Source organism: Bufo bufo, chromosome 3, assembly GCF_905171765.1.
Source record: "Bufo bufo chromosome 3, aBufBuf1.1, whole genome shotgun sequence".
Taxonomy (NCBI): Eukaryota; Metazoa; Chordata; class Amphibia; order Anura; family Bufonidae; genus Bufo; species Bufo bufo.
This window is the reverse complement of record NC_053391.1, coordinates 455,512,579-455,540,433: the sequence shown is the minus strand read 5'-3', so window position 1 is coordinate 455,540,433 and position 27,855 is coordinate 455,512,579. Positions and strand designations below refer to the sequence as shown.

The following is a 27,855-nucleotide window of genomic DNA, read 5'->3' as shown; positions in this document are numbered from 1 at the left end:
TGTAGGTGTCGAGGCGTTAGTCGGATGGTTGCTGGATCATCCTGACATCCAGGTCACCGAGCTCTCAGATTTTGAGACCGCCTCTGAGGAGTCGGATGAAGAAGCGGTGGAAGAAGTGGAGGAGCTGGAAGCTGCGTATCCGGATGTAAGTGTTGACTAAGCATTCTTATTTCATCTGTGTATTCAGCTTTAATGTCAGCTGTGCTGTTTCCTTGTCTTTTAAAATGCTTTCACATCAAGTTCCTAAAAAAACACTTGTCTGTCTTCATCTTTATCCTTGCAGTCAAATGGTGCCGTTGTGACAGAGAGCCAGACTTACAAGAAAAGAGCGGACTTCTTAAGCAATGATGATTATGCAGTGTATGTGAGGGAAAACATTCAGGTATGTCACATCCAGATTCAGTTTGTTTTTTTTATACCTAACCCTACGACACCACATCGATCAGGCCAAATAAGTTTGGCCAGTGTGGGAAATGTTTGGACGTCTGTAATCCTACGTTTGTCTTACAGGTTGGCATGATGGTGCGTTGCTGTCGGACATATGAAGAAGTCTGTGAAGGTGATGTGGGTAAAGTCATCAAGTTAGACCGTGATGGGCTCCATGACTTGAATGTTCAGTGTGACTGGCAACAAAAAGGTGGAACCTACTGGGTGCGTTATATCCATGTGGAGTTACTTGGTGAGTCTTTCTTCTTTGGTACGTGTAGGACAAGGTATTGCATGGGAGAGAGGAGAGAAGTAACCAGTATATTCTTAAAATCTGCAGGTTTTCCTCCCCAAAGTTCCCATTCCCATATCAAAATTGGTGATAAAGTAAGAGTGAAGGCGTCCGTTACCACACCAAAATATAAGTGGGGTTCAGTTACTCACAGGAGTGTGGGTGTCGTTAAAGGTAGTGGATCTAAATGCACATTTTCTGAAAGGAAAAGTTGATTGTCTGTTGCCATTATTTGTTGCTGATAGATGTTGATCATGAATTCTGGAGGGAACTTTGTGTTCTTGTTTAATTTTTCCAGGAGCAAAAGTGGCCATGGCAAATGCTAGAATCTACTGACCGTGCCACAGTTAAAGCATAGTGCCCCTTTAGCTCCTGTCACCATTGCTTTTTTCTTTTCTTTTTAGAAGCCGCATCATCGTCATCTGCTGTCCGTTATAGTCAGTGACTAAGCAGAAAAGCTGTGCTTTCGAGGCACCGTTGATGCATTGTTAGTGACCAGCAGCAGTCACCGCATTTGAACCCAATTAAAGAGTATCTGTCACCTCTCCAAACATGTCTATTGTAGTAGCTACTTGCAAATAACAATTATAGAGCATCTATTCTTATGACTATGATGTGATATTTCTTTATTACCCCTGCTAGAAATTATGAATGAATTTCCAGCAGTTTGCAGTGAAGGTCCAGATGAAAGATACTAGTTGAGGGTGTGCCCTTGCACATTCAGACGCTATCCAATCAGAGCTGCCAGTATCGGACTGTGCAAACCCCCCCCCCCCCCCAACTGGTAACACCTACCTGACTGAACCTTTATTCAAAACTTCTAGCAGGAATAATTAAGGAAATGCATAATCTAGAATCGTAAGAATAGATGCTCCAGAGCTGTTTTTACATGTGGAATATAAGTAGTTGCTAAAACATGTCTGGGGAGGTTAGAAATCCTCTTTAAGTTAGAAAACAAGAGAGTCTTCAGTTATTTCTCCTTTATATAGTTGTGCTGATTTGTAAAGATTTGACCAAAAAAAATGAATTTATCCAATTCATTTAAAAAAATTTGGTAATGAAGTACAGAACGCAACTGGTTCTGTAAAGGGGTTGTTCATCTCTGAGGGACTTTTGGGTAGACCTTTCAACATGGCCCGGACCTGCTCCTTGCCACTGGGTTTTGGCCCTTTCTGGTCTCCCTGTGTCAACATCCGGTTTAATGCGGGTCACATGCCCGTTGCAGCCAATGACTTGCCACAGTGGTGCCTTATCCCTAATGCATCGTGTCACTGGGTCATGTGATGCGTGGAGGACAAGTAACCAAAGTGGCCAGTAATTGGCTGCAGCGGCCTTGTGACCCACATCAAACTGGATGTTGACAAGCGGGGAGACCTAAGAGCTGCAGCGCACTGAGCAAGCGAAAGAGCCGAAACCCGGCGGTGGGGGTCAGGTAAATATGATTCACTCCCAAAAGGCCCCCCGGGATGAACAGCCTCTTTAGGGTATTTTATGCTTTGTGTTTTGATCAATAAAGTGAAACCTGTAATTGTAAAGTTCATTATTTTTTCTTTCATTCTTGTAGCATTCAGTGCCAATGGAAAGGATGTGATTGTAGACTTCCCACAGCAGTCACACTGGACGGGACTGTTATCTGAAATGGAGTTGGTTCCAAGCATACACCCTGGAGTGACGTAAGCTTCTTTTCTGTTGTCTTTTAGTCATTGCAGAAGGTCAAAACCATCTTTTTGTAGATGCAATATCTATGTTAGCTACTGCTGTGTAAATCCATCAAAACTTTGGATAATGTGTTGAGCCTGTATGTGGGCATTCCCATTTTCTCCTCCAGTGCAATCTTCATTTTTGAAACAGATGGGATCCAGCACCTGTAACATCTTTTTTTCTTTTATAAAGTAAAAATATCCTGTAAGTCTAAAAGTGGTGACAAGCAGTAGGCTCCCAGCTCTGCTTCCTGTTACAGCTGCTCAAGAAATGAAGGTTTAAACAAAGACTATGCTTAAAGTAGGATATTTTTAACCAAGACAAGTTGTTTATTTTTAAAAATTTTATTTGTCCTTTTTCCCCACTGTGGCATACATATACGTCACATGCCCTTTCACTTCCCCCCCCATTTTGTTATGTTGTGGCCTTGTGCTAAAATAAAAAAAACAAGTTTTTCTCCAATCAATCTGCAGTCTATACCCCATGCTCAGAAAGTGAAAACAGAATGTTTAAAATCTTTGTTTATTTATTGAAAAGGAAAAACTTCAGCTTCCAGTCCTCTTGGGTGTCATACCACAAGGTTGGAACACCCGGATTTGGGGATTTGCCATTCTTCCCTGTAGATCCTCTCGGGGTTTGTCAGATTAGATGGGGACCATCAGTGGACAGCCATTTTAAGGTCTGTCTAGAGATGTTCGATTAGGTTCAAGTAAGGGCAAAGGCTGGGCCACTCAAGGACATTCACAGAGTTGTCCCTAAGCCACGCCTGTGTTGTCTTGGCTGTGTGCTTAGGGTCATTGTCTTGGAGGGTAAACCTTCAGCCCGGTCTGATGTCCAGGGCACTCTGGATCAGGTTTTCATTAAGAACATCTCTGTACTTTGCTCCATTCAGCTTACCCTGAACCCTGACCAGTCGCTGAAAAACGACCGGAACAGCGTGATGATGCAGCTACCATCATGCTTCACTGCACGGATGGCATTGGGAAGGTGATGCACAGTGCCTGGTCTCCTCCAGACATAATGCTTAGCATTGAGGCTAAAAAGTTCAATCTTGAATTCATCAGACCAGAGAATTTTGTTTCTCGCAGTCTGAGAGTCCTTTTTTTTTTTTTTTTTTCCCCATCTCAATTTTCTCTTTTAAGTAAGTGTCTTTTACTGAGGAGTTAACTATACATGTGCTACCAGGCATACACCGCACCCATTAATTATGGTATCGCCACTAAGAGATCACTATGGATATACACCACTATGTCCAAGGTTTCTTTACCTTGTTGCAGGCTTTAAGTCCACAGCGTTTTTCTTTTATATGACTATCAACTCCAGTATATAATGGGCCAGTATCTATATTGTTAGGAGTGTGCCCCATCCGGATGGATGGATGGATTTTTAATATGAACATGTTAGCACCAGTAGATTTAAATGCTGAGATTGAACTGTTTGGCTTTGAGTAGGAATTTAGGATAGGGAGGAAGAAGGGGGGATATGGGAGGAGATCAGGCTTCAAGTGAATCTGCAAAGGAAGAGTTAAATCGGTGCAGACAACTAAATTGCCTAGCTGTGTGAATCTCTCTTTCACTTTGTGCCGTCATCTAATAAACCATATCTCTAAATTAATAAAAGGTCATAAACACACATTTAAGTCACATTCTTATCCGTAAGATAGGAATTGAGCTATAATGAATGTTTAGGAGGTCAGAAAGCAGAGATAAGTAGCTGAGCAGCCTGATGGGAAAGAGTAAAAATACAGAGCCTGCAATTAGAGAATCTCAAGGCTGCACAGAGAAAGAGGCTCAAAATCAGTACAATGCAATAATAAAAATAAATGCACCCAAAGGGTTACATAGCCTTAAATGCCTATAATAATGTGTAGATGTCTGGGTCTCAGTCTTCTTTCATAAAATTCCCATTCTTACCTATACCTTGGTTGAACTTGATAGTTTGTATTTTTTTTGAAACCGCACGAACTATGTAATATGTAACTATGAGGTTAGGTGCATTGATGTTATAAAAATAGTATTTTTTTTGTGCTTACCTGTAAAATCCTATTCTCGCTGAGTTCATTGGGGGACACAGAAGACCATGGGTATAGCTGCTGCCACTAGGAGATGACACTAAGCAAAAAAGTGTTAGCTCATCCCCTCAGCTATATCCCTCCTGCAGACACTGAGCTAATCCGTTTATACAAAAGCAGTAGGAGAAGCCAACAGAAAACAATAAAAAGGAAGAAAGACGGAGATGGGTCAGAACCAAGAAACGGAAGGACCCATCAAGGAGAGCCAGCAATGTACTTACAGGGTGGGAGCTGTGTCCCCCAATGAACTCAGCGAGAAAAGGATTTTACAGGTAAGCACAAAAAATCCTATTTTCTCGCTCGTATCATTGGGGGACACAGAAGACCATGGGACGTTAAAGAGCAGTACCATGGGGATGGAACAAGACCAGAACGAATCCAAAACCTTTCATAAGGCCCCGCACAGAATTGCGGGGGAAGGGCACACCCAAAAACCCTGAAAAAATGGGTAGGAAAAGCCATTCCCAGGAAGGTCAGCCAGAGAGCGGCTGAATAAACAGAGGCCCTGGCTGGGCAGAAGAAGAACAGCACAGAGGAAGGCTGCCTGGACTGGCAGACCTAACCTGAAACAAAATAAAAAAATTACCTAGTCCAAGGGAACAGGTAGAAGCGACGTTGATGTCTGAAAACATGACTGTTGTGTAAACCCATCAGACACTAACGACCGCCACTGCTGAACCTCTCCACCCAAAGAAGAAGAGAATGTGGCTATCAGAGGAATGTACAAAACGGACAGACAGGAACCAGAGATGGTAGAAATATTGTTCCAGGAAGGGAGTGTGGACGTCAAACGCCACAAAATCCCAGAAAAAAAACTGGGAAAGGAACCAATACTACCGCGCATGCACTCCACAGCAGAAAAGCCATATGGCTATGGAAACTGGCCAAGCAGGCAGAAACGGCATCTGGGGGAAGTGCAACTACTCGCCCTGCAGAAGGGGAGAAGTAAGAGGCTGATGCGGCTCAGTAGAGAACCAGTATTAGTGGTGACAATAACGACAGTACGACCGCTCTACCCGGCGAGGGAAATCGGTAGGTTATACCATGTATAGAAAACCGTACTAATGCCCACCAGGAGTGAACAAACCCATCACCTGCAGCAGCATGGCTCGGTATAAGCATTTGACCAGCGCTATAAGGAATAAGTGGACCTCTCAGCCCCCATCTCCGGAACACCATACATACTATGCTTAGTGGAGCTACCGCACCCAGTGATGGCAGAACAGGAGCACAGTGCCAACTGTGGGAGAAGGAAAAGTAGACACAAGCACAGATGCAATTAGCGAGAAAGTTCCACCCCCAAAAGGAGAAATGCTTTTGTAGAAACCACACAAAAAGCTAGGGCCGATACGCCATATGGAGGAAGGGGCTGTGGCAAGAACCCTCGGTGCCGCGCCCACTGACAATGCGTCCTGTAGCCAGAACACCGTAACTGTCGCCATTTGAAGAAGGAACGCAAACACTCTCCACAGTAGCCCAAAAATCTACGGCCAGCCCAACACTGCCTCATAGGGGGAGGTCATACCAGCACCCGTGGCCTCACCAGAGGAGGGACTCTACCTGAAAATGAGGTCAAACAGCAGTAGTCACCATGAATTGGTGCTAGCGTATACTCCACCTAAGAAGGAAGAAAACTGGCACCCAGTGCAGACGTTTCACCTACTGAAGGAGTGTGGAGGCCGAGCGTGCCAAGAAACAGCAACAACATTAGAATGCTCCTCACAGGGACTCAGGGCACGAGGAAAGGTATGTCATGGGTCAACACCCTGGGAAGACAGAGGCCGCCACACAGGCGCCCGACACCAATCCGTGCAATGACTACCTGAGGAAGGGGATAGTGTTAAAGTAGTCACAGTATCCAGTGGTAGTGCCAAAATACCACGTAAGATGGGGGATAAGGCGATTGTAGGAGCCGTGTCCAGCAAGAAGACCACCCCTGGAATGGGATGCAATGCGACAAGAGAAGTGAGAGTAGTCGTGGTAGTCAATGTGCAAGCAATCACTCCACCTAAGAAAGATGGATAATGCGATAGAGCGGAAGCTTCCAGAGGTAGGGGAATTACTCCACCTATGGAAAGAGGGGAACCCGACAAGATGTACAGTATCCACTGGTAGTGCAAGTACTACTGGTTGTGCAACTACTCCAACGATGGAAGGAGGGTAATGCTACAGGAACTACAGTAAGCAGTTGTAGTGCCCTGCTCCACCTATAGAAGGGGGGAAAACCAACAGGACAGATGATATCCAGTATTAGTGCAATTACTCCGCCTGCGGAGGGGGTTTATGCGACAAAAGATATGGTATCAGGTGGAAGTGCAATTTCTCTGCCTAAGGCTACTTTCACACTAGCGTTTTAGTTTTCCGGTATTGATTGAGATCCGTCATAGGGCCTCAATACCGAAAAAAAAAAGTTCCTTTTTGTTGCGTTCCCATACCGGAGAGCAAACCTCAACATGTTGTAGTTTGCAATCCAGCCTGGGATGCGGAGCAAGATGGATCCGGCATGAGCCCCAATGCTAGTCAATGGGGACGGATCCGTTTTAACGGATGCAGATGGTTGTATTATCAGTAACGGAAGCGTTTTTGCTGAACCCTGCCGAATCCAGTAAAAACGCTAGTGTGAAAGTAGCCTAAGGAAGGAGGGTAATTGCGACAGTCTGAAAAGGATCCAGTGGTAGTGAAAATACTTCCATGAAATAAGGATAATGCTACAGACTGTACAGCACCCCATGGAAGAGTAAATGCACCCACTATGGAAGGGGGCAATGCTACTGGAAGTATAGGATCCTGGGGTGGTGCCAATACTCTGCCTGTGGAAGGCGTGTAATGGTACTGGATGTACAGCATCCCGTGGTATTGCTAATACTCCGCCTATGAAAAGGAGAGTAATCTTATAGACTGTACAGTATCCAGTGGTGATGTAAACACTCCTCCTATGGAAAGAGGGCAAAGCTACTGGATGTATAGGATCCCATAGGAAGTGCAAATACCCTGCAATGAAAAGGGAGTAATGATATAGAATGAATAGGATCCAGTGCTAAGTGCAAATACTCTGCCTATAAAAGGAGGGTAATGTTACCGGCTGTACCTTATACAGTGGTAGTGCAAGTGCTCCGCCTATGGAAGGAGGGTAATGCTACAGGCTGTACAGCATCCAATGGTAGTGCAAGTACTCCGTCTATGAAGAAGGGTAATGCTACAGGCTGTACCGTATACAGGGGTAGTGCAAGTACACCGCCTATGGAAGAAGGGTAATGCTACAGGGGGTACAGCATCCAATGCAAGTGCAATTAATCCGCCTATGGAAGGAGGCAATGCTACCAGACGGACAGGGTCCAGTGGTATATGCCCGTATACTGGTAGTTTAACTACTCTGCTTATGAAGGGAGGGTAATGCTACAGGGCGTATGTAGCTAACGGTAGTGCAAGCACACCGCCTATCCATTGCGCCACTGGCCTCACTGTAGTGCCATAGGGCGATTGGAACTAGGCCCAAAATAGGACCAGAGCTCCACGGGTTAATTGTTAAAATTGCACTAAGCCCCAATTCTATTAACCCTTTCCTGAGTTATAACGAATCACTTTTTCCCCAGCCACAGGAGCTCTAAAGCAAGGCAGGGGTTAAACAGTAGGTTGGGGGCGGAGCACAGTAAGCCGTTGATGGAGCGAAGATATGGGCACGAAAGTTTCGCGCTCCGAGAGCACAGTCCCCGCCCCCCAAACACTCTAGAAGAATGTGGTCTAGTAGGCCTCAGAGCCGGGGCCTCGCGTACAGGCGAGAGCGGTGCAGGGAGGGAGCGGGAGTGTCGAGGGGATCTTGCCCCCCGAACAGAGGAGGACGGTAACGGGCGTACCAATGCCCAGAGGAGAAGCAGTGGCCTTGGAGGCATGCGACCGCTGTAAATGCACCGCAGGGCCTGGAGGAAGGTGAGGGGGAGGGAGATGGGACAGAGGGCCGGTGAACCACTGGCTTCAGGAACAGGGCCATGGTTCTGAAGAAAAAAACTATTTTCCCGTGTTCACGAGAGCACAAAGGGGAAGGAGACCCAGCAGGGAAGATTAACCCCTAGAACCCAGTAAAAGGAGGAGAAGGGGGGCTCCCAGGCAAAGGGGGGCCAGCAAGGAAGGGTAGGTAATATACTTACCTAGACGTTTTCTGCCCACCCTGATTTCAGCAGTGTCACCTTCCTCAGTGTGCTGCCCCGTGGGGAGAGCGTCTACACTGGTAACAGGGGGGACTTCTAGAAGTAGGAGACAAGGTGACACTGTTGCTGGCGGGTAACAGTGGATTTGAGATCCACTGTTCCTCCTTGTCTTCCAGAGGTGGGGAACGAGCAGCGGGCTTGAGGAGCCACTGGTCTCCCACCTTCAAGAGTGGGGAAAACAGGTGATTAGAGCCCACCTGTTGCCCGGACCTGAAAAATAAAAAAGGAAAAATTGAAAATAAAAAAGCTTTGGCAGACCAGCAGGAAAACATGTCTGCCTCCGATGGACACTAAGCTAAAATGGATTGGCTCAGTGTCTGCAGGAGGGGTATAGCTGAGAGGAGGAGCTAACACTTCTTCTTTGCTTAGTGTCGCCTCCTAGTGGCAACAGCTGTACCAATAGTCTTCTGTTTCCCCCAATTATACACACGAGAAAATAGTTAAAGGCAATTTGGGTTTACTGTATTTTTGTCCACAGATGTGACGGATGCCAGATGTTTCCTATTCATGGGCCTAGATTCAAATGCCGAAATTGTGATGACTTTGATTTCTGTGAAACTTGTTTCAAAAACCGAAAACATAACGCAAGGCACACGTTCGGAAGAATAAATGAGCCAGGTACATAAAACTAGCTGCTTGGCGCTAAGTGGGGTAGAATAATTAAGGCCAGACCTTGATATTTTTTTTTTCCTCCCCGCATTAACAGGTCAGTCTCCAGTGTTCTGCGGACGCTCTGGCAAGCAGTTGAAGCGGCGGCACAGTGGTCAGAGGGGCATGTTGTTGGATGATTGGTCAAGAATTGTAAAAAATTTGAACGTCTCCTCCTCTGCAAACCAGGCGTCACGTCTTATTGATGGTAGCGATCAGTGCTGGCAGTCTTCTGGCTCACAGGGCAAGGCAAGTTATATGGATGATGTAAAAAACAGATGTTGACGCTATGACTACTGCTCCTGTGGTCATCTGTTTTTTAGTTATTTTATTCTCTTTTTTTTTTTTCGTTCCCCCCCTTAAAGCATTGGATCAGGTTAGAGATCTTTCCGGATGTTTTGGTGCACAGACTGATGATGATCGTGGACCCTGCAGACAGTAGCTATATGCCTTCTCTGGTTGTGGTGTCAGGTAAGCAATCTGTATGTTCTAAAGAGGTTATCCAATTACAGCAACTTATCCCCTATCCACAGGTTTGGGGAGAAGTGTCTTATCAGTGGAAGTCTGACCAACAATCATGGGATTAGGACCTGTGTTCCAGCATTTGAATGAAGTGGCAGACATAGAACACTAACCTCTCTTCTCATAATCAGAGGGCCCCACCGGTTGGACCCTCTCTGATCAGACAATTATCCCCTATCCTGTTGATGAGGAAATAAATTGATGTAATGGAACAACCTCTTTAATGTTCCTTTTGTAAGTGGGACAATAAAGTGCAATTTTTTTGGTCATTTTAGGTGGCAATTCCTTAAATAACCTCATTGAGTTAAAAACCATAAACATAAATCCTACAGACATGAGTGTATTGCTCCTCAGTGACTGTACAGAGGTAAGTGGCCATGTCCGCCTATTTGGTTTAAAGTTGGAATTATTGTATAAGGTTATGCACTAATGAGTTACTTTTTATTTTCTGAAGTTTCACAGATATATTGAAATTGCTATAAAACAGTGTCGGAGTTCGGGCATTGATTGTAAGATCCATGAATTGAGTGTCATAGGGCAGATCCGGGCAGAGGATGAAGACCTGGCAACTGTGCCATTTCTTGCTTCAGATAATGAGGAGGAGGATGATGATAAAGCCACTACCGGGAGGTTTGTGACTTTTTTTTGGATCTCTGTGGCTGCATATTTTTGCAACTATATTCCAAGTGATGTTAATGGGAATCTGTCACATTGAACATGCAGTCTTGTCAGCGGGCAATGTCCTAGAGCAGGAGGAGCTGAGCAGATTGATATGTAGCTTTATGATAAAAGGTGCAGTAGAACTTGTAGGTTATCCAAGCTGATAAGGCCGCCCACTGGACTCGGAAGAGCAGGAATTTAAATGAGATAAAATAGAAATTAGTCTAAATCACTATATGTTATTCTACACTGCTCCATTGACATGCCTCCTGCAGATCGGACCATGTTCAATGTCATGTGTTCCCTGTAAGGCCACCATACACGTAGGCTGAACAGGAGGACACCAGATTGTATTTGTTTTCTTCTGGGTGCAGATAAACTATCTTTATTTTTTTTAATATTTTTTCCTCTTCCCAGTTTCGTTCGAAAAAAAGCAGCTGCTTTAGAATCGGCAGCAACTATTAGAACAAAAGTGTTTGTGTGGGGCCTAAATGACAAAGATCAGCTGGGAGGATTGAAAGGATCGAAGGTAAAGTTCTCCTTCAGAGTTTACCAGCAGCTGATCATGTTCTTCTAAAGGAATGAGTCTTCAGAAAATGATATATTGTTTAAAGTATCACTGAACTTTCAAAAAAACTTGTCAAAGCAGGGGTCTGATTGCGGAGACTCTACAGATCACTAGAGACTAGTGCTGTCGCTGCAGGAGATGGGCTGAATGGAACGACTATGTGGCCGTCTCCAGCAGCGAGGAGGAGCGGGCGCTATTGGCACTTCTCTCTTCTTTTTCTAGTGAGCACTCAGACCCCCACCGATCAAAACCCTTGGTATGTCTATGACGCATCAAAAGTTTTTTTTGAAAGTTCATTGACATGTTAAATAATTGTTTTAAACACATTTCATAGGAATTTTCCATGTCACTATTTAAAACAATTATACAATTGTACATTATACACTGACTATTAAGACTTCAGTTTTTTTAATTGTAATGTTAGGGTTTACAGAATTAATACAATGATGGTATTTGATAATTATACTTTTCCCCCCATCTTTAAAATTCCGTGGCGCCAATAATTCAGTGTAATGCTTTTTTTTTTTCTGCAGATCAAAGTACCTTCATTTTCCGAGACATTATCTGCTCTCAATGTTGTGCAAGTTGCCGGTGGATCCAAAAGTCTTTTTGCTGGTAGTTAACATATTCTAATTTAGCATATCCTTAGTGTTCCTTTTTTATCGCCAGAATATAAGCTTTGATTCCTTAAAGGTATGCTGCAAGAAACTATGGGGGTCGTTTATTATACTAAAATACGCCTATATTAGGAGGCACAAGGGTTAGTTTAGTCAAACACAATGGTCAAAATGACCAAAAAAGTCCCACTGGGGACCCACTCCCTATAAAATTTTTTAAAACGTAACCTTTATTTAATAACTTTCTAAATTATACAAAAAATTTGCCCAAATGTGGAAAATGAAAATTAACATCTGGTTGCTGAGACAAACCTCTATTCGGGGCTCTTACGCATACCATATTTTTCGCCCTATAAGACACACTTCCCCCCCCCCTCCAAATGTGGGGGAAAAATAGCAGTGCGTCTTATGGGGCGAATGCTGCGACCGTCCGGTGAATATGCTGAGAGGGAGAAGGGGCTGGGGGCCGGCATCTGTTTCTGTAATGGCAGCGGGGCCCGGTGCAGTCACTGTATTCTACTACACCGGGCCCCGCTCACTGTAGTATACAATTACAACTAACTTCTTGGCAGTCAGGAGGCCAGGGGGGGTGCTCGTAGTGTAGCTCACTGTGCCTGCGCCGCCCACTTTATGAATGAAGCAGGCGGTGCAGGTGCAGTGAGCGTAGTGAGCTACGCTACGAGCGCCCGCCCGGCCTCCTGACTGCCAAGAAGTTAGTAGTAAGTAGTACAGCACTAGATTTAAGATGATTGGAATACTTTAACAATACCCACAAGTTAGATATGATTACCGTATACTACAGTGAGCGGGGCCCGGTGTAGTAGAATACAGTGACTGCACCGGGCCCCGCTGCCATTACAGAACCAGATGCCGGCCCCCATTCACTACACAGGGACACTGTTATGGGGGATCTGTGGATGACACATAAGATGCTATATATGTGTCATCCACAGATGCCCCCATAACAGTGCCATCCACAGATGCCCCCACAATGATCCCCCATAACAGTGCCATCCACAGATGCCCCCACAACGATCCCCCATAACAGTGCCATCCACAGATGCCCCCATAACAGTGCCATCCACAGATGCCCCCATAACAGTGCCATCCACAGATGCCCCCATAACAGTGCCATCCACGGTTCAAAACCCACCAAAAGCACACCTTTTGGTAAAAAAATTTGTTTCTCGCCCAATTCCTTGGGGGACACAGGAAACCTTGGGTATAGCTCATCTCCATAGGAGGCGTGACACTAAGTGAAAGACTGTTAAGCCCCTCCTCCAGCAGCTATACCCTCAGCCTGGAGCGAGAGACTACCAGTTTTTTGCTTAGTGTCAAGGAGGCAAGACACTCTCTGCACTGCAGAGCTGTCTTTGCTAAAGATTTTATTTTTTCTCTTTTTATTATTTTCAATTTTTTTTTTTCCTTTTTTCAACAGGGACAACAGAGTCGCAAAGACCTCTCTGTTTTCCCGGGGTTGAGCTGCGCCAGTGCCGGCTATCCGCACTGCTGCCTCCCCCACAGAAGAAAAGGAGGACCAGGGCAGCCCAGCTCCCCTGCATCCCGCCAGCACAAGGGTCGCCCGCCTGCAAGCCCCTCTCCAGCTTCCTGCCACTTCGGTGCCAGTGGCTGAAGGGGCGTCCCTGCTGGATGGACTGAGGGTGAAAACGTCGACTGGTGAGGTGGCTATGCAGCCGTTCCAACCCCCCCCCCTCCCCCCCCTTGTTAGGGCTCTAACTTCTGCTGTCCCCTCTGCCTAGCCTTGTCACCTTTACAAGGCTTCCTGTCGGCTTCCCCCCTTTGTGTGTGGAGCAGAGCGGAGCGGTGCTCGTGGGGGAGGGTTTACTGCGCAAGATTTACCTCAGGTGCGGCGGCCATGTGGGGCCGCCTTTTGTTATCTCGGCCAGTGCTGCCGCTATGTTCAGCTGCCGGCTGACTTCTCTTGCCGGCTACCGGTGTGTCGTTCGCCTCCGGTTTATATGGAGGTGGACGGGGGGAAAATATTCTCTTCGGCGGCATATTTGTTTGAATCGCGAAAGTTCCAGCGGGGGGCGGAGCTTCGTTCCGCTTCTCCAGTGCATGTTAGGCTTCAGTCGGGGGGGCGGACGTCTTTCTTCCCGCTCTTCGCTGGCCCCGCCTCTTCTTCGTGCCAGCCTGCTCTCAGGAAGGGGGAAGAGGATCGTTTTTACCTCAGGTGTTGCCGCTGCTGTTGTCGCTGCTGTTGCCGTCCGCTCCCACTGTGACCTGGTAGGACTGTTTACCCCTTATAGCACTGCAGCCCTCTGGCCTGGACGCATTTTTATTTACTTCAGCCAACATGTCTGACCCCTCAGCGCCGGCTGGTCCTTGGTATCATACCTGCACCGCATGTAAGGCGCCCCTTCCTCAAGGGCAGCCTGACCCGCATTGCTCGGCTTGCAAAGCCCCATTACAGGGTCCGCCATCTGTTGTGTCACCCCCTGGCCTATTGGATCCCCCTGACTGGGCTAGATCCCTTTCCCAGGCTGTGGTCAGTCTCTCTAACGTTGTGGGCCGCCTTGCCGAGGTATTGCCCTTATCGCAGCCGGATATTTCCCCTGCTGGGCCCTCCGGGTCCGCTATCTTAGCTGACCCGTCTGAGTCCCTCTCTCCAGGCGACACCTCCAGAGCCCGTCAACCCCAGAAGCGGTCCAGGGCGGAGCGCCTATCATCCTCGGATGCTTCAGTATCACCCCCAAGGGTGCGCTCTCAGTCGGGCCCTTCCTCAATACAGGATATGCCCTTTGAAGGGGAACTAGTTGATTCAGATTGTGATATGGACTCGGCCTTGCCTTCAAAACTGGCTTCTGCTGTGGGCCATCTTATTAACAATATTCGTGATACCTTTAAGATTCACGATGATCCTCCTAATTCTGAAAGAAACTGTGTTTCCTTTTTTCGCCAAAAACAGACGTCTGCGGTTTTTCCCCTCCACGCTGACTTCTCGTCGGTGGTTTCCAAGGCCTGGGCCCGTCCTGATGCCCGTTTTACCCCGCCTAAGAAGTTGGATATCTGTTATCCATTTCCGGCGGATTGCATTACAAACTGGGCGTCACCACCCAAAGTCGACCCCCCGGTGGCCCGTTTGGCCAAAAGCACGGCTATTCCCGTTGCTGATGCCTCTTCCTTACAATCCACTGAGGATCGCCGTATAGAGGCCATTACCAAAGGTATCTTTGCAGCCTCCGGTTCCGCCCTCCTGCCGGTCTTTGCTTCCGCTTGGGCTGGAAAAGCGGTTTCAGAGTGGGCTTCTCAGCTGGATCAGGAGCTTGAATCCGACGTCCCTATTCAGGACCTCCGTGCTCTAGCCCAACTTATCGTTCAAGCCGGCAAATTCGTCTGTGAGGCATCCCTGGATGCGGGAGCTCTCATAGCCCGTTCGTGTGCCCTGGCCGTTTCGGCTAGGAGGGAGCTTTGGTTAAAGGTTTGGACGGCGGACTCCACGTCAAAGCGGTCTCTTACTGGCCTTCCCTTTACTGGTTCTCGATTGTTCGGGACCCGCTTGGATGAAATCATATCCGAAGCCACGGGGGGGAAGAGTACGCATCTTCCTCAATCTAGGACTAGGAGCACCACTCGAGGCCGTCCCACCTTTTCTCGCTTCAGGTCTTCCCGCAGGGCTCCCGCACCTCGCACCTCTTCAGGTCCATCCCCTAACTCTGTCCAGGACAGACGTAAGAAACCTTTTTTTCGGACCCAGCCCTCCTGGCGCAAGTCACAGGCTGCTCGCCCTCCCGCGACCAAGCAGAACACTACCTGAAGGTGCGCCCCCACCCATCCGGGTGGGGGGACGTCTCCTCCTGTTCAGGGACTTCTGGCAGGCGCACGTCTCCGACGCCTGGGCTCTCGAAGTTGTGTCTTCCGGGTACAAACTAGAGTTTGCGTCCCTCCCCCCAGTTCGGTTCTTTCGCTCCCGGGATCCCCAAGGAGCGGCCGATTTCTTTACTGCCACTCGCACCCTTCTGGACAAAGGGGTCATCGCTCCGATTCCCATGGAAGAAAGATTCAAGGGGTTCTATTTGAACCTTTTTGTGGTCCCCAAAAAAGAAGGCTCGGTTCGTCCCATTCTGGATCTAAAACGGTTAAACCGTTTCCTTCGTCTTCAGCGATTCCGGATGGAGTCTCTCAGGTCGGTGGTGGCCTCTCTGGAAAAAGGGGAGTTCCTGGCCTCTATCGACATCCAGGACGCCTACCTTCATATTCCTATCGCTCGGTGTCATCAGTGCTTTCTGCGCTTTGCAGTGGGGTCCGACCACTACCAGTTCGTTGCTCTCCCGTTCGAGCTGGCGACGGCCCCTCGCGTTTTCACAAAGGTCCTTGCCCCTGTCCTCGCCTTACTTCGTTCCAGGGGAGTTTTTCTTCTTCCATATTTGGACGATCTCCTTATCAAGGCACCCTCTCTGTCACTGACATCCGCCAGTGTGGACCTCTCGCTACAAACCTTACGCCGGTTCGGTTGGATTATCAATCTTCCCAAATCCTCTCTTGTTCCATCCAGGCAACTGATCTTTCTGGGGATGCTGCTGGATACAGATGCAGCAGAGGTTCGGCTTCCGTCAGAGAAGCGCCAGCTCCTTCATCGGTCGGTTCGGAGCCTTCTGACCCACCGCCATCCTTCCTTCCGGTTCAGCATGCGGGTCTTGGGACAGATGGAGTCCTGTTTTGAAGCAATCCCCTACGCGCAGTATCACTCCCGCACCTTTCAGACTGCCATTCTGTCCGCATGGGACAAGTCCCAGGAGAGTCTGGATCGGCACTTTCCCCTCCCCCCCCAGGTTCGCTCCTCTCTCCTCTGGTGGTTACGGACCCCTCTCCAAGGGAAGTCCTTCCTGCCGATAACTTGGTTGGTGATTACCACCGATGCCAGTCTGCGGGGTTGGGGGGGGGGTGTTTCCTCCTCGGTCCGTACAAGGCACTTGGTCTCCATCGGAGTCCAAACTGCCGATCAACGTTCTGGAGCTGAGGGCGGTTCTCTTCTCACTCCGGCATTGGACTTCGCTGCTTCAGGGTCACCCTGTTCGTGTCCAATCGGACAATGCCACGGCTGTGGCATACATAAATCATCAGGGGGGCACTCGCAGCGCGGCGGCGATGAGGGAGGTGTCTCTAATCCTTCGCTGGGCGGAAGTTCATGTTCCAGCCATTTCGGCCATTTACATCCCGGGGGTGGACAATTGGGCGGCGGATTTCCTCAGCCGGACGACGATCGACCCGGGCGAGTGGTCTCTGCACCCCGACGTCTTCGAGTCTCTTTGCCTCCGTTGGGGTCGTCCGGACGTGGATCTCATGGCCTCCAGATTCAACCACAAGCTTCCCACCTTCATGGCCAGAACCAAGGATCCGGACGCTTACCGCGCGGACGCGCTCGTCCTTCCCTGGACGGAGTTCTCTCTCCTCTACGTTTTTCCGCCCCTGCCTCTTCTTCCACGAGTCCTTCGGAAGATCGCGGCGGAAGGCACGCCTGCGATCCTAATAGCCCCGGATTGGCCTCGTCGTCCTTGGTACGCCGACCTTATGTTGCTCCTGGCAGACGCTCCCTTGTGTCTGCCTCTAAGAGAAGACCTCCTCTCTCAAGGGCCGATCTTCCACCAGCATTTAGGGTCGCTACGTTTAGCGGCGTGGCTATTGAAACCGCGGTCCTAACGCGGTGGGGGTTTTCTGCTGACGTGGTCCGTACCATGATTCGTGCGCGTAAACCGGCATCGTCCAGGATTTATTACCGAACCTGGCGGGCCTATTTGAATTTCTGCGAGACCTTAGATGTTCATCCCCTTCGGTTTTCTCTCCCCACGATTTTATCCTTCTTGCAGTCTGGTCTGGACTTGGGTTTGGGTCTCAGTACCCTAAAGGGTCAGATCTCAGCGCTTTCGATCCTCTTTCAGCGACCTCTGGCTCCGCTCGGTCCAGTTAAGACTTTTCTTCAGGGGGTTGCTCACTATGCTCCCCCGTATCGCGCTTCCGTTCCATCTTGGGATCTTAATGTTGTGCTGACGGCTCTCCAATATTCTCCTTTCGAGCCTCTGCGCAGGGTTTCCCTTCGCTTGTTGTCTTGCAAAGTTTTTTTCCTCGTTGCCATCACGTCTCTTCGGCGTGTGTCTGAATTGGCGGCACTTTCTTGCGTAGAACCCCTCTTGGTTTTTCACCAAGATAAGGTGGTTCTCCGCCCGGTTCCGGATTTCCTTCCGAAGGTGGTGTCCGCTTTTCACCTGAATGAAGATATTGTCCTTCCTTCTCTGTGCCCGTCCCCGTCTCATCCTCGGGAACGGGATCTTCACCGTCTGGATGTTGTTAGGGCTCTGAGGATCTACTTGGATGTAACTAGACCCTTTCGGCGCTCGGATTCTCTATTTGTGCTTCCGGAGGGTCCGCGCAGGGGGCTGGCGGCATCTAAAGTGGTTATTGCCCGCTTCATCAAGATGGCTATTGCTGAGGCTTACCGTGCTAAGGGCAGGGAACCGCCCTTTGGTGTTACCGCTCATTCTACCAGAGCGGTCGGGCTTCCTGGGCTGAGCGAAATCGAGCTTCGGCTGAACAATTGTGTAAGGCGGCCACCTGGTCTTCTTTGCACACTTTCACCAAGTTCTACAAGGTGAACACTTATGCATCGGCGGATGCTGCTTTGGGCCGCCTGGTCTTGCAGGCGGCGGTGCCTTAATGCCTATGGTGCTTTAATTCATCTTGGGTTGTGGTCCCTCCCTATTTGTGGACTGCTTTTGAACGTCCCAAGGTTTCCTGTGTCCCCCAAGGAATTGGGCGAGAAAACGAGATTTTTGTATAACTTACCAGTAAAATCTCTTTCTCGCTCTTCCTTGGGGGACACAGCACCCACCCATTGTTTTGGTTGCCCTGACGGGTGTTTTTTGACTTGTTGGTGTTAATTTGATTGATCCTTGCCTTTGTTTTAACTACTTGGGCACATAACTGGTAGTCTCTCGCTCCAGGCTGAGGGTATAGCTGCTGGAGGAGGGGCTTAACAGTCTTTCACTTAGTGTCACGCCTCCTATGGAGATGAGCTATACCCAAGGTTTCCTGTGTCCCCCAAGGAAGAGCGAGAAAGAGATTTTACTGGTAAGTTATACAAAAATCTCGTTTTTTCTTATTTTCCTCCTCAAAAACCCAGGTGTGTCTTATGGGCAGGTGCGTCTTATAGGGCAGGGATTGTGCGCATGATCCATATAGCCAATACTTTCTACTCTTCTTATTTTGTTTTTATTTTTTTATAGATTTTTATTTTATTCTCTTGTACTGTTATTCATCAGGTATTATATTCCTTTTTACCAATAGCTAGGGGCTCTTTGAAGATGCTTCTCCCACAAATGCCGCAGGATTTCTTAAGGGACCAACTGTATATTGTCTCTTTGACTATTATTGGTCAGAATGATGATATTTTACTGTGCTGATATTTTACAGCCTCTAGTATGCCATTTTTTTTTATCAGTGGCTACTATGTACACAAGGGTTAGTTGTTTTTCTGCTCACTCCAATGCTCTAAAATGCCGGTCTTAATAAATGAACCCTTATGTCGGTCCATACTGGCAACCATATGTCCATAACACAATTGTCTACCTCAGTTTTTCTTATATTTGTCATAATTGAGATAGTATTGTTAAAGGGGGTTGTCATGTTTTTGATATTGATGACCCGTCCTCAGGGTAGATGATCAATATCAGATTGGCGGGGCTCCGACTCCCAACACCCCCGCCGATCAGTGTTCTCTTCACGGTTTACCTGCTCGCTCTCAGCATTGCAGCAGCGAGCAGTGTAATTACAGCTCCTCCATCCATTCACTTGAATGGGAAGAAGCCGTTGTCTCTTCCAAGTGAATGGGATGGAGGAGCTGTAAATTACACCTGCTGTCGACAGATAAACTGTGAAGAGAACACTGCATTTGCACAAGTGCTGCATTCTCCTCATACAGGTGATCAACCGGGATTCCAGGAGTCAGACCTCCACCGATTTGAAATTGATGACCTATCCTGAGGATGGGTCATCAATATGGGGGAAGTAGATAACCCCTTTAAATTCAGCCCTAATAGATCTGTTTACTACCAGTTTTCTTAATCTCTGTGTGCAGTGACTGCTGAGGGGAAAGTATATGCGTGTGGTGAGGCTACCAACGGAAGATTGGGTTTAGGCATTTCCAGTGGCACAGTACCTATACCTCGACAGATGACAGCCCTCAGCAACTATGTAGTGAAGAAAGTCGCCGTTCATTCAGGTATGTCGTTCATTTTAGCTCGGTTTAGAGTAGGAATCTATGCATCGCTACGTTTAACATTCACTGAAATCCCTGTATTCAGGTGGAAGACATGCAATGGCTCTAACCGTGGATGGCAAAATCTTCTCCTGGGGAGAGGGTGATGATGGCAAGCTTGGTCACTTCAGCAGAATGTAAGTTTTAGTTTTGTGTGCGCCGATACGGTTTTTCATATGAAGTGGTTATAATGCATGAGTAAATCAAAGATTAAGCTGATTTCTGCTGTATTGAACTGCGTGTCACATTAATGATTTTTAACTTAGAGGCCACTTTTTTTTTGCCTTTATTTAGGAACTGTGATAAACCAAGACTTATAGAAGCTCTCAAGAGCAAGCGCATCCGGGACATCGCCTGTGGCAGTTCTCATAGTGCAGCCATTACGTCTAGCGGGGAACTGTATACGTGGGGCTTGGGTGAATATGGCCGACTGGGGCATGGCGACAATACAACTCAGCTGAAACCTAAAATGGTAAGAGTGCAGTCCTTTATCTGCTTGATCTAATGAATGTCTCTGATGTATAGTGAAGGCTGTATGTGTGATCCCCCTGCAACATACATGTCCATGTTCCATTAGGTATTGCAGGATGCCCCTCTTCATCTTTTTGAACGATGCTTCTCATGCTCTTCTTTTACACTACCTCTCCATCTTATTGTATGTTGAACCTCTTCACCTTACTTGCTTTGGTTTCTAGTCCACCTCATCCTTTCTGACTGCTTTTCAGGTAAAGGTGCTCCTGGGTCACCGAGTCATACAGGTTGCATGCGGCAGTAGAGATGCTCAGACGTTGGCTCTTACAGATGAAGGTATGTTCATGTTTTAAGACTAAACAAATCATCGAGTCATGAGAATGTATGACTTATTTTACTAAATTTCACGTGTCTATTATAGATATTCAATTCACTTTCATTCCATGATTTGATTATCAAACATTAAAACATAGAAATTGCAATAAAAGTAAAAAATAAAAATAAATCCCAGCTCTTCCTCCCATCATCTCTTCTTTTCCTTTGATCCTCTTTTATCCTGTATTACAGTTTTCAAGTTCAGAAATATATAAAGATCTATCTGTCATGGTCCCCACCCCCTCCGCAGAGTCTTGTGACAGGCTGTAAGACATCTGGTTGGAGGAGCAGCTTCCCCTTTCTGCCCTGTCTGCAAGAAGGCAAAATGCTTGAAAAATCTAATTGACTAAAAAAACTGGAAGTTTATTAAAAACATGCATGGTAAAACAAAGATAAAAGGCTAGCTACGCGTTTCAGTGGCTTGTTCCGCCAACTACATCAGACTGAGCCGGATGAGGGTGACGGCTCGCCACTGAAACGCGTAGCTAGCCTTTTATCTTTGTTTTACCATGCATGTTTTTAATAAACTTCCAGTTTTTTTTAGTCAATTAGATTTTTCTGATGCTCCTTTCAAGCATTTTGCCTTCCTGCAGACAGGGCAGAAAGGGGAAGCTGCTGCACCTTTTTTTTTTTTTTTTTTATGCTCCTTTCAAGCATTTTTTCCTTATCTACCTTCCGGACTTCTGTGTGAAGACCCCTGCTGAAGAGCACAGTAGCCTAATTGACCCTCTCACTGTGAGATTATACTTTCAACTAGCGTTGTGCCTGGTTTGCACAACCATACTCGGTAAGGTAATCCTACCTTGAGTATTACTGGGCTCTTTACAATACTTCACTAGGTAGCGCCCCCTTTTGTTTTTTCTTTTTACTGTCTGCAGGAAGACAAGATCATCAGTAAAGGGGTTGTCCAGCAACTGTGGAAAAATCCATACTCTCCTGCATCTCCGTTCCAGCTCCCTTCACTGGTCTTCTGGTCTCGGTCTGTCAACTTGCAGGCAGACCGTGCCATATGCCTCTTGTGCAGAAGTTCATAGACATGGACTGGAAAACATGTGACCGGAAGCAAGGGAGCTGGAAAGCAGCGGCGGGGGTCAGGTGAGTGTGGGTTTTTCTACAGGTACAACTGGCTGCAAATGGGGAAAACAAAAACAAAGAGCTAGACACCCCTTTAAGCCATCCCACCATTACTAAGCCTGCACTCCCTTACCTCAGCCATGCATCTTCTGGAAATGGAACAGATTGACAGATTACCCCTTATACTTCTGTAGGATTTCTACAGATTGTGTCAGAATCATGCAGTAAATGCTGCAGACTGTCCCCATACTCATATTATTTTTTCTTTGCGGGTAAGTTGTATTTTAATGCCACAATTTAATTTAGCATATTTTGTACAAGAAAAAAAATATTTGTCAGTTGAAATGGAAAAGGTGATGCACTTCTGCCAAGGCTTTTTGGGTTTTGTTATTACAGTGTTCACTCTGCTAAAAATAACACGACAACCTTATTCTGCGAGTACATGCAACAACAAATTTATGTAATTTTTATTCTGTTTTACTGCTTAAAAAAAACTTTGAAAGAATACAAATTTTCTTTGCATATTTTGACACTCAGAACTTTTACAGAGTCTACAGAGTTGTGTGAGGGCTTTTTGTGGGGTGATGTGTTTTTATTGGTACCAATTCGACTTTTTGATCACTTTTTATTCAATTCATTTGGGGGAAATGACCGATGGCGAATTGAGCATTAAAATGTTTTCCATTACGGCATTCACCATGCAGGAAAAAGGGTTAATTACTCCAATAGCCTCCCCAACGGCACTGACAGGAGGGTGTCCCTGCCCCCTGGACAGGAAACAACATTGAAGCTGAAGTTTAAAAGGCCTCCTTTCCTTACCTAAATCAGTAAATAACAGAGTACACGGTAGAGATGCCTAAAAATTATATACAGGGAGTGCAGAATTATTAGGCAAGTTGTATTTTTGAGGATTAATTTTATTATTGAACAACAACCATGTTCTCAATGAACCCAAAAAACTCATTAATATCAAAGCTGAATATTTTTGGTAGTAGTTTTTAGTTTGTTTTTAGTTTTAGCTATTTTAGGGGGATATCTGTGTGTGCAGGTGACTATTACTGTGCATAATTATTAGGCAACTTAACAAAAAACAAATATATACCCATTTCAATTATTTATTTTTACCAGTAAAACCAATATAACATCTCAACATTCACAAATATACATTTCTGACATTCAAAAACAAAACAAAAACAAATCAGTGACCAATATAGCCACCTTTCTTTGCAAGGACACTCAAAAGCCTGCCATCCATGGATTCTGTCAGTGTTTTGATCTGTTCACCATCAACATTGCGTGCAGCAGCAACCACAGCCTCCCAGACACTGTTCAGAGAGGTGTACTGTTTTCCCTCCTTGTAAATCTCACATTTGATGATGGACCACATGTTCTCAATGGGGTTCAGATCAGGTGAACAAGGAGGCCATGTCATTAGATTTTCTTCTTTTATACCCTTTCTTGCCAGCCACGCTGTGGAGTACTTGGACGCGTGTGATGGAGCATTGTCCTGCATGAAAATCATGTTTTTCTTGAAGGATGCAGACTTCTTCCTGTACCACTGCTTGAAGAAGGTGTCTTCCAGAAACTGGCAGTAGGACTGGGAGTTGAGCTTGACTCCATCCTCCACCCGAAAAGGCCCCACAAGCTCATCTTTGATGATACCAGCCCAAACCAGTACTCCACCTCCACCTTGCTGGCGTCTGAGTCGGACTGGAGCTTTCTGCCCTTCACCAATCCAGCCACGGGCCCATCCATCTGGCCCATCAAGACTCACTCTCATTTCATCAGTCCATAAAACCTTAGAAAAATCAGTCTTGAGATATTTCTTGGCCCAGTCTTGACGTTTCAGCTTGTGTGTCTTGTTCAGTGGTGGTCGTCTTTCAGCCTTTCTTACCTTGGCCATGTCTCTGAGTATTGCACACCTTGTGCTTTTGGGCACTCCAGTGATGTTGCAGCTCTGAAATATGGCCAAACTGGTGGCAAGTGGCATCTTGGCAGCTGCACGCTTGACTTTTCTCAGTTCATGGGCAGTTATTTTGCGCCTTGGTTTTTCCACACGCTTCTTGCGACCCTGTTGACTATTTTGAATGAAACGCTTGATTGTTCGATGATCACGCTTCAGAAGCTTTGCAATTTTAAGAGTGCTGCATCCCTCTGCAAGATATCTCACTATTTTTGAATTTTCTGAGCCTGTCAAGTCCTTCTTTTGACCCATTTTGCCAAAGGAAAGGAAGTTGCCTAATAATTATGCACACCTAATATAGGGTGTTGATATCATTAGACCACACCCCTTCTCATTACAGAGATGCACATCACCTAATATGCTTAATTGGTAGTAGGCTTTCGAGCCTATACAGCTTGGAGTAAGACAACATGCATAAAGAGGATGATGTGGTCAAAATACTCATTTGCCTAATAATTCTGCACGCAGTGTATTAATTCAAACAGAAAATTGAACATAATTGACTGAATCTCAAAAAAAAAACCATAAGGGTGGGAAATACCCCAGTGCCATTGGGGAGGCTATTGGAAAATCCATAAAAACATAGAATGTGTCAGCAGATAAGAACCATTTGGCCCATCTAGTTTGCCCAATATACTGAATACTATGAATAGCCCTTGGCCCTATCTTATATGAAGGATGGCCTTATGCCTATCCCATGGGTGCTTAAACTCCTCCACTGTATTTGCAGCTGCCACTTCTACAGGAAGGCTATTCCATGCATCCACTACTCTCTCAGTAAAGTAATACTTTCTGATATTACTTTTAAACCTTTGCCCCTCTAATTTAAAACTATGTCCTCTTGTAGCAGTTTTTCTTCTTTTAAATATTCTCTCCTCTTTTACCTTGTTGATTCCCTTTATGTATTTAAAAGTTTCTATCATATCCCCTCTGTCTCGTCTTTCTTCCAAGCTATACATGTTAAGGTCCTTTTAATCTTTCCTGGTAAGTTTTATCCTGCAATCCATGTACTAGTTTAGTAGCTCTTCTCTGAACTCTCTCCAAAGTATCAATATCCTTCTGGAGATATGGTCTCCAGTACTGCGCACAATACTCCAAATGAGGTCTCACTAGTGCTCTGTAGAGCGGCATGAGCACCTCCCTCTTTCTACTGGTAATTCCTCTCCCTATACACCCAAGCATTCTGCTAGCATTTCCTGCTGCTTTATGACATTGTCTGCCTACCTTTAAGTCTTCTGAAATAATGACCCCTAAATCCCTTTCCTCAGATAGTGAGGTTAGGACTAAATCACTGATTTTATATTCTGCTCTTGGGTTTTTACGCCCCAGGTGCATTATCTTGCACTTATCAACATCAAATTTTAGTTGCCAGATTTTTGACCATTCCTCTTGTTTTCCTAAATCCTTTTCCATTTGGTGTATCCCTCCAGAAACATCAACCCTGTTACAAATCTTTGTGTCATCAGCAAAAAGACACACCTTACCATCGAGGCCTTCTGCAATTTCGCTGATAAAGATATTAAACAATATGGATCCCAGAACAGATCCCTGAGGTTCCCCACTGGTAACAAGACCATGGTCTGAACATACTCCATTGACTACAACCCTCTGTTGCCTGTCCCTCAGCCACTGCCTAATCCATTCAACAATATGGGAGTCCAAGCCCAAAGACTGCAATTTATTGATAAGCCTTCTATGTGGGACAGTATCAAAAGCCTTACTAAGGTCCAGATAAGCGATGTCTACTGCACCTCCTCCATCTATTATTTTAGTCACCCAATCAAAAAAATCAATAACATTAGTTTGACATGATCTCCCTGAAGTAAACCCATGCTGTTTTTCATCTTTCAATCCATGGGATTTTAGATGTTCCACAATCCTCTCCTTAAGTTTGGTTTCCATTAATTTCCCCACTATTGATGTCAGGCTTACTGGCCTATAGTTGCCCGATTCCTCCCTACTACCTTTCTTGTGAATGGGCACAACATTTGCTAATTTCCAATCTTCTGGGACGACTCCTGTTGCCAGTGATTGGTTAAATAAATCTGTTAATGGTTTTGCTAGTTCACCGCTAAGCTCTGTTAATAGCTTTGGGTGTATCCCATCAGGCCCCTGTGACTTATTTGTATTAATTTTAGACAGCTGACTTAGAATTTCTCTTCTGCCTGTGCTTTAGAAGCTCTTATAACTTGTTTGGCCTCTCTCTGCCTAATCTTATAAATTTTTGCCTGTCATCCTCGTTTTTTTTTTTTGTTTTTTTTAAATAATTCCTAAATGCTATCTTTTTGTTTTTAATGATTTTGGCCACTTCTGCTGAGTACCACAGCGGCCTCTTCCTTTTTTTGCTTTTACTGACAAGCCTAATGCAATTTTCTGTTGCCTTCAATAGTGCCACTTTTAAGTAGTCCCATTTCTCCTGGACTCCAATGAAACTGTTCCAATCTGATAGGGACTTGTATACCACCAATCTAATTTTAGAAAATTCCAATTACCGGTAAGAGTAATTAACCCTTTTCCCGGCGCCTCCCCAACGGCACTGACAGGAGGATTAACGGAGAAATAAACTAGGGAGGGACTACTGCAGAAAGAATTCTGCGTCTGAAGGAGAGGTCCTGGTTATGGACCACATCCAATCTATAATGCTTAAAGAAAATCATTGGATTTGCCCAAGCTGCCGCTCTGCAGATCTGTTCAATAGAGAGAGAAGAAGATTCAGCCCAGGAAGCCGACACGGCTCTTGTTGAGTGGGCTTTGAGAATTCTTGGAGGATCTTGATTCTTCTAACATCGCAAAAGGTGATAGTGTCTCTAATCCATCTGGCGATCGTAGCTTTACTGGCTGCCCCGACCTTTATTAGGTCCATGATATTGGAGAAGAAGATGGTCTGAATTCCTGAACTGTTCCGAAATCTTCAAGTAGGCCAGCACACACCGCCTTACATCCAAGTTATGGAATTTTCTCTCCTGATCAGATGAAGGAGAGGGGCAAAAAGATGGTAAGGAGATTTGTAAATTATAATGAAATCTCAATACCACCTTCGGGAGAAAAGACTGTCTTTCTTGGCATTAGAGCAAAAGGATTTTCGGCAAATGAAGCAATTCTTGTGGGTTGAATCAGCCCCAAGTGCCTTGGCGGTGGAGGTTTCTCTAGAAGTAATCAAATTTACGAATTTAGTAGGATCCCAGTCCCTACATAAAATTTTCACCAGCACCAGGCACCCAGGGTGAATGAAGGGAACCATAACCCCACAAATATAATCCACCAATATTTTGGATAGGAGGCTTACCGGGCTGAGGGCGACTGGGGCAGAATCCATAGGCTCTCTTAAATATCGGCATGACCCACATGCAGTCACGTGATGTCGAACGTCATGACGTTACCGCGCCTACGCCGCCTGCAGTCAATAACGAGACTCCCTTTGCGATAGTCCAGGAAGTCTCCGCCCACAGTACGGAAGGTAAAGATATTTCTTCCTTGTTCCGGACCGGTAGCAAGCGACTGGAGCCCGGGGCTGCCTTCCGGCGAAGGACTTAGGCCAAAGGATGGGTAAGGGAAGCAGCGCGTCCCCGAGGCCCCCTATCCTCTGCACGCCGCTCCTCTGCATCTAGAATCCTGGAGCACACAGGAGGAGCTTCCGCGCGACCCGGGGACAGGAAACAACACTGATTTAGGTAAGGAGGGGAGGCCTTTTAAACTTCAGCTTCCGTGTTGTTTCCTGTCCAGGTAGCGGGGACAACCTCCTGTCAGTGCCGTTGGGTAGGCCCCGGGAAAATTGGGAAAGAGAGATGATTAGAATTTATATTTTTTTTTATTTATTTATTTTTTATTGTAAATTTTAGTTTAGAATACTAATGCAGTCTATGGGATTTTTACAGACTGCCTATCAAGCCGTGACATGGCATGGTTTTGCAGGCAGTTTCCTAGGTCAAACCCGGGAGCCTTTACAAGGCCCCAGCCTGTCATAGCAACTGATCAGAGCCCCATGATTTC

The 27,855-nt window shown here is 46.3% G+C and overlaps 1 protein-coding gene across 4 annotated transcripts in view; it reads left to right on the top strand.

The window, feature by feature from the left end:
- Positions 1 to 27,855, top strand: part of HERC2 (HECT and RLD domain containing E3 ubiquitin protein ligase 2) — a 222,288-nt gene that overhangs the window by 126,592 nt on the left and 67,841 nt on the right. For all 4 annotated transcript variants that reach the window (XM_040425137.1, XM_040425134.1, XM_040425136.1 and 1 more), the window contains exons 47-62: positions 6 to 145; positions 284 to 382; positions 511 to 679; positions 767 to 892; positions 2,283 to 2,391; positions 9,174 to 9,313; positions 9,402 to 9,592; positions 9,709 to 9,814; positions 10,141 to 10,232; positions 10,320 to 10,495; positions 10,943 to 11,054; positions 11,627 to 11,708; positions 19,803 to 19,946; positions 20,029 to 20,119; positions 20,277 to 20,454; positions 20,708 to 20,789. In XM_040425137.1, coding sequence (XP_040281071.1) covers positions 6 to 145; positions 284 to 382; positions 511 to 679; positions 767 to 892; positions 2,283 to 2,391; positions 9,174 to 9,313; positions 9,402 to 9,592; positions 9,709 to 9,814; positions 10,141 to 10,232; positions 10,320 to 10,495; positions 10,943 to 11,054; positions 11,627 to 11,708; positions 19,803 to 19,946; positions 20,029 to 20,119; positions 20,277 to 20,454; positions 20,708 to 20,789 — 2,037 coding nt within the window. The remainder of the gene's footprint in view (positions 1 to 5; positions 146 to 283; positions 383 to 510; positions 680 to 766; positions 893 to 2,282; positions 2,392 to 9,173; positions 9,314 to 9,401; positions 9,593 to 9,708; positions 9,815 to 10,140; positions 10,233 to 10,319; positions 10,496 to 10,942; positions 11,055 to 11,626; positions 11,709 to 19,802; positions 19,947 to 20,028; positions 20,120 to 20,276; positions 20,455 to 20,707; positions 20,790 to 27,855) is intronic.